This window comes from Didymella exigua (assembly GCF_010094145.1).
Source record: "Didymella exigua CBS 183.55 unplaced genomic scaffold M421scaffold_10, whole genome shotgun sequence".
NCBI classification, from domain to species: domain Eukaryota; kingdom Fungi; phylum Ascomycota; class Dothideomycetes; order Pleosporales; family Didymellaceae; genus Didymella; species Didymella exigua.
Window position 1 is genome coordinate 966373 of NW_022984784.1, and position 7481 is coordinate 973853.

At 53.1% G+C, this 7481-nt stretch overlaps 1 protein-coding gene across 1 annotated transcript; it reads left to right on the forward strand.

Annotated features, from left to right (window-relative positions):
* The first annotated feature begins 127 nt into the window (after nucleotides 1–127).
* Nucleotides 128–3854, forward strand: M421DRAFT_419666 (uncharacterized protein). The gene has a single exon (XM_033592210.1). It carries the CDS (start codon nucleotides 431–433, stop codon nucleotides 3518–3520), a length of 3090 nt encoding a protein of 1029 aa, XP_033450146.1. The 5' UTR covers nucleotides 128–430; the 3' UTR covers nucleotides 3521–3854.
* Nucleotides 3855–7481: the final 3627 nt, after the last annotated feature.

Consider the following 7481-nt stretch of genomic DNA (forward strand, 5'->3'; position numbering starts at 1 on the left):
CTTTGTTTGTCAACACGAAATGCGGCAGGAACGACTCGCGTCAGGGCAGCGCGCGCTAGCCTCTATGCCGATAGATTACGCCTAGCCCCGCGCGCCACTCTTTTATCATCAAGCTTCGCGGCCGGTCCCAAGACATGCCCGCCGTGCCTAGGAGCAGTCCGCGGCGCATGGCCGTCCACACCATCTGGCCGTTCACTGCACACTATTCTTGATCGCGGCGCATGGCCGTCCACACCACCTGGCTATTCACTGCACACTATTCTTAATCGCGCCTCTCTGTCCCGCCCATCTGCAAGCCCTCACGCTTCACCCTCCGCACTGTGACGCCTGCGCACCAGCTCGACCGCGGGAGGCACCGACCGAGACCCTGCGCACAAGATCGGACGCGCCCCTTCAGGTACCCGCGCGCATGCAGCACAATGTCATGACAATGAACGAGCGCTCCATCTTGGACACGGTGCAGCGATGGCGCCGCACCAAATACTCGGCGCGTCCCTTTGCGCTCACGATACTCGCCATCGGTCTGATCACGCTGCTCGCGTGGGCCAAAGAGCAGCGTGGAGCGGCACCGGCCAGCGTGCTGCTGCGCAAGAGAGACGTAACAGTTCTTGATGAAGAGTGCCGCCTCGTCCACCATGCGCACGACCAATGCGCCTTCGTCCTCGCCAACTGCCCCGACGAAGAGGCCGGCGTCGTCTCCTACCTCACGCTCTACTACTGCCGCCTGCCCCACGCCAAACCATTCGCCTTCACCATAATGACTCTGTGGCTCGCCCTGCTCTTCAGCACCATTGGCATCGCCGCCAGCGACTTCTTCTGCGTCAACCTGAACACCATCGCGAGCATGCTGGGCATGAGCGAGAGTCTGGCGGGCGTGACACTGCTGGCGTTTGGCAATGGCAGTCCAGACGTCTTCTCGACCTTTGCGGCCTTCCGTACGCATGCTGCGAGTCTGGCCGTGGGCGAGCTCATCGGCGCCGCCAGCTTCATCGCTGCAGTGGTCTCAGGATCTATGGCCCTGATCCGCCCCTTCAACGTCGCCCGCAAGAGCTTTGTCCGCGACGTGGGCTTCTTCATCGTCGCGGCAGGGTTCAGCATGGGCTTCATCGTGGACGGCAAGCTCCACCTGTGGGAGGCTGTATCCATGGTGGCTTTCTACCTGTTCTACGTCGCATTCGTTGTTGCCTGGCATTGGTGGCTCAACCAACGCAAGGTCCGGAGACTCAAAAACATGAACAGTCGCAGTCACTTCGTGACCCCTGGAGGCGAGGAGGAGGAGATCCCCCAGTATTTCGATGATGACGATGCGCCTCCTTCCAATTCTAGAACGCCGTCTCGGGGCGTCTCGATTGACGACTTGAACGCGCTCGAACGTGCAGGCGAAAATGACGGCATAGATGCAGACGAGAACGAAGAGGAGCGCGAGCGCTGGATGGGAGAGATGACGAACAACATGCGCGTCAGTCGCCCGCAGCTGGGGCAACGTCGACCGACTCAGACTGCCATTCGACCCAGTTTGGTGGGAGCGTTGGAATTCAGGGCTGTGCTGTCCTCGCTGCAGAAGTCTAGGAACATTCAGTCCATGCCTATCAGCCTGCGACGTTACTCGGACGATCCCACCTATACGACGGCGCAACAGCAGGACTTAATCTCTACGACGTCTGACCCTGCGCCTCGGCCACCTTTCGATGTTGCGTCAGCCTCGTCCGGAAAGTCGCCGAGCACAGTCAGGCCAGTACTGGAGGTGCAGCAGAACATGAGCCGTACCAGAGCCGTCTCTACGAACGATCTCGACATCGTCCGCCTACAGCCCAGCACTATACAAGGCAATCTACCACATATCAGCTTCGCACCAGCTACTCCCGACTTCCGTGACAGCATGTTCCCTCAAGCCGGTGAGGCGCCTCTCTCGCCTAGCATCTCGCTGTCGCCACCACGATCCCAGGGGTCATCGCGGGCACAAAGTCCAGCACCCTCCAGAAGTCGAGGCCACCCTGACCTCCTAGCTCCTCCTGGCCTCGACTCTCAGGGTCTTTCGTACCGCTCAGGACAGTCCACCCCGAGCCCCCTTTCGTCACCAGTCATCAATGCTGGTGATCGTCCTGCGCCGCCAAACTTGAAGCTGACCGTCCCCGGTGCTGCATCGCCGCCAATTCCATTTCCCGCATACACAGACTTTCCGTGGTCAGCACATAGTTCGTCTCGGGCACCAAGTCTGCGTCTCCCCTCTCCGAGCGCATCACCCGAGTCTGCCTTTCATAATGAAAGTCTCTTCGGCGTTTACGATGTTGCTCGCACTCCAAGATGGTGGCCGTCTTCGATCCTGCCAGCGCCACATGTATTTCTGTCCACACTATTTCCAACTCTGACCAGCTGGCGTGATAAGAACATCTGGGACAAGCTGTTGGGCCTTGTAGCTGCATTACCCGTGCTTCTGCTGACAATCACCTTGCCTGTCGTCGAGCCAGCAAGCAATGACGATGACCAACAACCTGGTCAAGGCCATCCAGATTTTGGTCTTCCACCGGCCCTGACGCCTGTCGGCGGTACCTTTGACCCTCAGTTTCGTCTCGACGGCTCTGCATCCCTGAGTCGCGCCGGCACCGATCCTGCGAAGCTGTCAAAAGCGTCGAACCCGAACGGCACATCCTATCTTTCCAACAATACCACGGTCTCTGCGCCGCCGCTGCTCTTCGTCACCACCGAGGCAGACGTGATGAATTCACCTGAAGAGATACCCGAGAACCCTCTCTCCGCCCACCCCCACCCGTCAACAGAGCCCAAGCAATGGAACCGCTGGCTCGTCATCATGCAAGTCTTCACGGCTCCCTTCTTCGTCATCCTAGTGATCTGGGCGAACGTCGAACCCAATAACCCACGCGCCCTCCTTCGGCAGACGATGTACTCGCTCATTGCCTCCCTCATCATGCTCGCCTTTATCCTGCTCACGACAACACCGAACCGGCCCCCGCGCTGGCGCCAATTGCTTTGCTTCCTCGGGTTCGCCGTGGCGATTGCCTGGATCAGCACGATTGCGAACGAAGTCGTCGGCGTATTGCGCACGCTCGGCGTTGTCCTCAACATGTCCGATGCCATTTTGGGCCTCACCATCTTCGCCGTGGGCAACTCGCTCGGCGACCTCGTCGCCGACATCACGGTCGCGCGCCTCGGATTCCCCGTCATGGCCCTCAGCGCGTGTTTCGGCGGTCCAATGCTCAACATTCTCCTCGGCATTGGATTGAGTGGCACGTACATGATTCTCACCAAGGGAGAACACAAGCACGAGAAGCACCCCGACGAACCGCTGCATTTCAAGCCTTATCACATCGCAGTGTCTACGACGCTGGTCATCAGTGGCGCCAGTCTACTGGTCACGCTCGCGGGCTTGCTTGTTGCGGTGCCGGTGAGGAAGTGGAGGATGGACAAGTGGATCGGGTGGGGTCTCCTTGCGACGTGGGTAGTGAGCACCGCGATCAACGTCCTGGTTGAAGTGCTGGGCTTCAGCAGCGACGTCAGCTGATTGTAGGGCTATCATGGCCGAGGGGGCTTTTGGTGCTTTGCATGAACCGCGGGATGTACCTCGAGGCGTTTTGGGCTGCATTCATATACCACTTTGCTTATTGTACCTGCTCTGACTTGTGTCAGCACATACACTCGCCCTTGAGGCCATCGCATAAATCATCATTCACACGTTCATAACTTCGATACTGCATGACGCTCTGTGTGGGTGAGGAACGCATATTTGAGGCGCTGCAGGTTCCATTAAAACTCCACAACCGCCACACCCTCCGCACGCCTCACAGACCGCTCTAACAACCGTACCTCACGAAGACTCGTGAATCATTACCTCCGTCTCACTCCTAGCTATGACAGCTAGCACAAATCCCAATGCGAAGGTGTGAAAGCTGAGCAGTCTCTGATCGTTGATCAAGTGTGAAGAAAGTGATCAAGTTCCTTGTTCTATCTACGGTGCTGAATGAGCAGAATATATAACGTACCCCACGGACGAGTGGACCACTGGACAAGTGGACCACTTTTACCAAGCCCCCACTAAACTCCACCCCATTATGGCCTAAAACAACCTAAATTAGCGCTACAAACTGTAGTACAGCCTGTAATATTATTTAGAAACTACTTCTAACGTACCTCACGGGCGAGTGGAACACCGAGCGAGTGGAACACTTTTGCCAAGCCCCCACCAAACCACCCTTTACATACTAATGCCTTCTCAACACCACTATTTAGACGTGTTAAACGAAGCTCAGATACAGCTTGCGCTTTAAGCTCTTCAATAAGACGCAACTCTTTCCCTGCAACGCGCTGCTACTATCTACAGGGTTCCTCAAGCTACACTAAGTAGACAACGCGCAGGACAACCTTCACGCGCTAATATTACAGCTAACTTATAGAAGCTGGACAACAATAAGGAGAAGGTGATTGTTAAATATATTTTTAAGCTAGATGCGCAAGGATTTTCCCCTCAGCTCTCAGATGTGGCTACTATGGCCAATTCCTTGCGCGCTGAGCGTAATCTAGGCCCTGTTAGCGCAAACTAGCCTAGTACGTTTGTTAAGCAACACCTAGAGCTTAAAGTCAAGTTTAATTGCAAGTACAACTACAAGAGAGCCCTCTGTAAAGATCCTAAGGTTCTGCAGGGCTGGTTTAGCCTAGTAGCCAACACTAAAGCCAAGTATAGCATCTAGGATAAAGACACGTACAACTTTAACAAGACAGGCTTTATAATAGGCTAGATCTCCTAAAGAGCAGTTATTACAGCTTTAGAACAATGAGGTTAGCCAAAGGCAGTCCAGCTAGGCAACTAGGAGTGGGCTACAGCTATAGTAGGCATTAATGCTAAAGGATAGGCTATTCCTACCTTCCTTATCTTTAAGGCCTACTACTACCTCTCTACCTAGTATAAAGAAGAGGATCTGCCTTAAGACTAGGTTATTAGAGTCTCTAATAACAGCTAGACTACTAACAAGCTTAGTCTAGACTAGATAAACCACTTTAACAGGCATACAAAGGAGCATACTATTAGCACCTACTATTTGCTTATTATTAATAGTTATAAGAGCTATAACTCTCTTAAATTCTAGCAGTACTGCAAGGATAACAAGATAATTGCTCTCTATTTGCCTCCCTGCTTATTACATCTTACACAGCCTCTTAATGTGGCTTGTTTTACTGCTTTAAAGAAGGCGTATAGGCGCTAAGCTAAAATACTTAACGTATTCCACCACCCAACAGCTCAAACCACCCAACAGCTCAAAATGTCTTGGCACAACGAACACCCTCTTTGTTGCAACATGCCTCAACCACATAACGCGTTACTACGTGAACACGAAGGTAGAGTTGACCTTGCCCTTAAAGCTCTTCATTTAAAACAATTTAAAAGCCAGAGAGCAGCTGCGCGCGCTTTTAACGTTAAACAACACATTCTCTCTGCACGCGTCAGAGGAGCCCTGTTTATCCTTAAATGAGCACCCAACAGCCGCAAACTTACGCTTACGGAAGAGCAAACGATCGTCCAATATATCCTTAACCTGGATTCGCGAGGATTCGCGCCCCGGCTGTGCGAGGTAGCAGATATGGCTGATAAAGTGTTGGGTGTACGCGGTGGGCAGCCGGTTGGCAAGCACTGGGCTGAGCGCTTTGTAACGCGCTCAGCTGAGCTTAAGATGGCCTTCAATCGAGCTAAAGATAGGCAGAGGATACTGCAGGAGGATCCAGAGACAATTGGCGCGTGGTTTAAGCTGGTAGAGGACACTAGAGCCAAGTACAGCGTACACGACTACAACGTGCACAACTTTAACAAGACTGGCTTCTAGATAGGTGTCATTAGCTCAATAAAGGTTGTCACAGGCGCAGAGAGGCGTACTCGGCCTGAGCTCGTTCAGCCAGGTGATCGCGAATGGGTAACAGTCATCCAGAGCGTCTGCGCTGCTAGATCTTGTACCCTGCCTTTTATCATCTACAAAGGACGCGTTCACATCTCTGCCTGGTACGAGGAGGCAGATATACCGCGCAATTGGAAGCTCTCAGTCTCTCAGAACGGCTGGACGAACAATGCGCTCAGTCTAGAGTGGTTGAAGCACTTTGACGCGCATACAAAGGCGGGCCAGGTAGGGGCGTACAGGCTGCTCATTTTGGACGGCCATGAGAGCCACCTCAACCAGGATTTCAAGGACTACTGCCTTGAACATAAGATCCTCACCCTCTGCATGCCACCTCACTCGTCGCACATCCTCCAGCCGCTTGATGTGGTCTGCTTCTTGCTGTTGAAGCGCAAGTACTCTCAGCGCGTACGAGACTTGGCACGCAAGCGCGTCTTCCACATCAACAAAGAAGGCTTCCTACCAGCCTTTAAAGACGCGTTTTGCAACGTGTTTACAGAGGTAATCTGTCGCAAGGCCTTTAAGGCATCAGGACTTGTCCCTCTTAACGCGTAGGTTGTATTAGATCGCCTTAAAGTGCAGCTGCGTACCCCGCCAGAACCCCTCCTCCCAGAGACGCTGTGGCAGTCAAAGACTCCAAGCAATACACATGAGTTTGGATCGCAATCAAAGCTTGTACGCGAGTCCTTTACACGTTCTCCTATTACTGCGCAGGCAGGCTTCTCTCAGCTTATTAGAGGCGGCGAGCTTATGCTGCATCAGAACGCGCTTCAAGCAGCCCGGATTACTGAGCTTGAAGAGCAATTAGCAGTGATGACCAAAAGGAAATCGCGCAAAAGGAAGCGGATCCAGCATGGCGGCACAATGGAGTATGGTGAGGCAGCAGCCCAGGTGGCCGCAGAGGCCTCTATAGCCGCTGAGCGGTCGAAGAAGGCTCGTCGTGGTGGTGATCAAGAGAGAGCCCAACCAGCTTTACGGCGCTGTGGGAACTGCGGCAAGACTGGGCACAACGCGCGAACGTGTAAAAAGGATGTAGAGGAGACTTCTGAATCAGAGGTTAGTACAGCGTACGCAGGCTCCTTGTATAATAGCGATGAAAATAGAAATTTGTAACTAGTGTTGGTTGTGCCAAGACATTTTGAGCTGTTGGGTGGTTTGAGCTGTTGGGTGGTGGAATACGTTATACGTAACTAGATTAACTATATCACAAAGCTAGAGTTCCTACTATGCTTTATACGCGCCTACAACACTGCAATTATTTCTAGCAACATTTAGGGAGGGTTCTAAGGCGCTAGACTAGTCCTATTTAACCCACAATAGGTTATAAGCAGCCTTAATGTGAAGCTGCGCACGCTATTACCACCACTACCTGTTAACAACAAGCCCTAGCAGTCGCAAACCCCAAGCAATACCCTAGAATTTAACTTACAATCTACTAATTCAAGACAAGTTCAAGAAATACCAGGGTAGCTCACCAAATTCCACAACAAGCGCGCTTAAGCATTACATTAAGGGTGCAGCAATAGTCACGCACAAGCTGGTTTTGGCGCAACAGGAGATTGCCGAGCTTCAAGCAGCAAATAA

Excerpts from the sequence above, each read along its gene's own strand:
- M421DRAFT_419666 (XM_033592210.1), top strand. The coding sequence starts at position 431 with ATGAACGAGCGCTCCATCTTGGACACGGTGCAGCGATGGCGCCGCACC.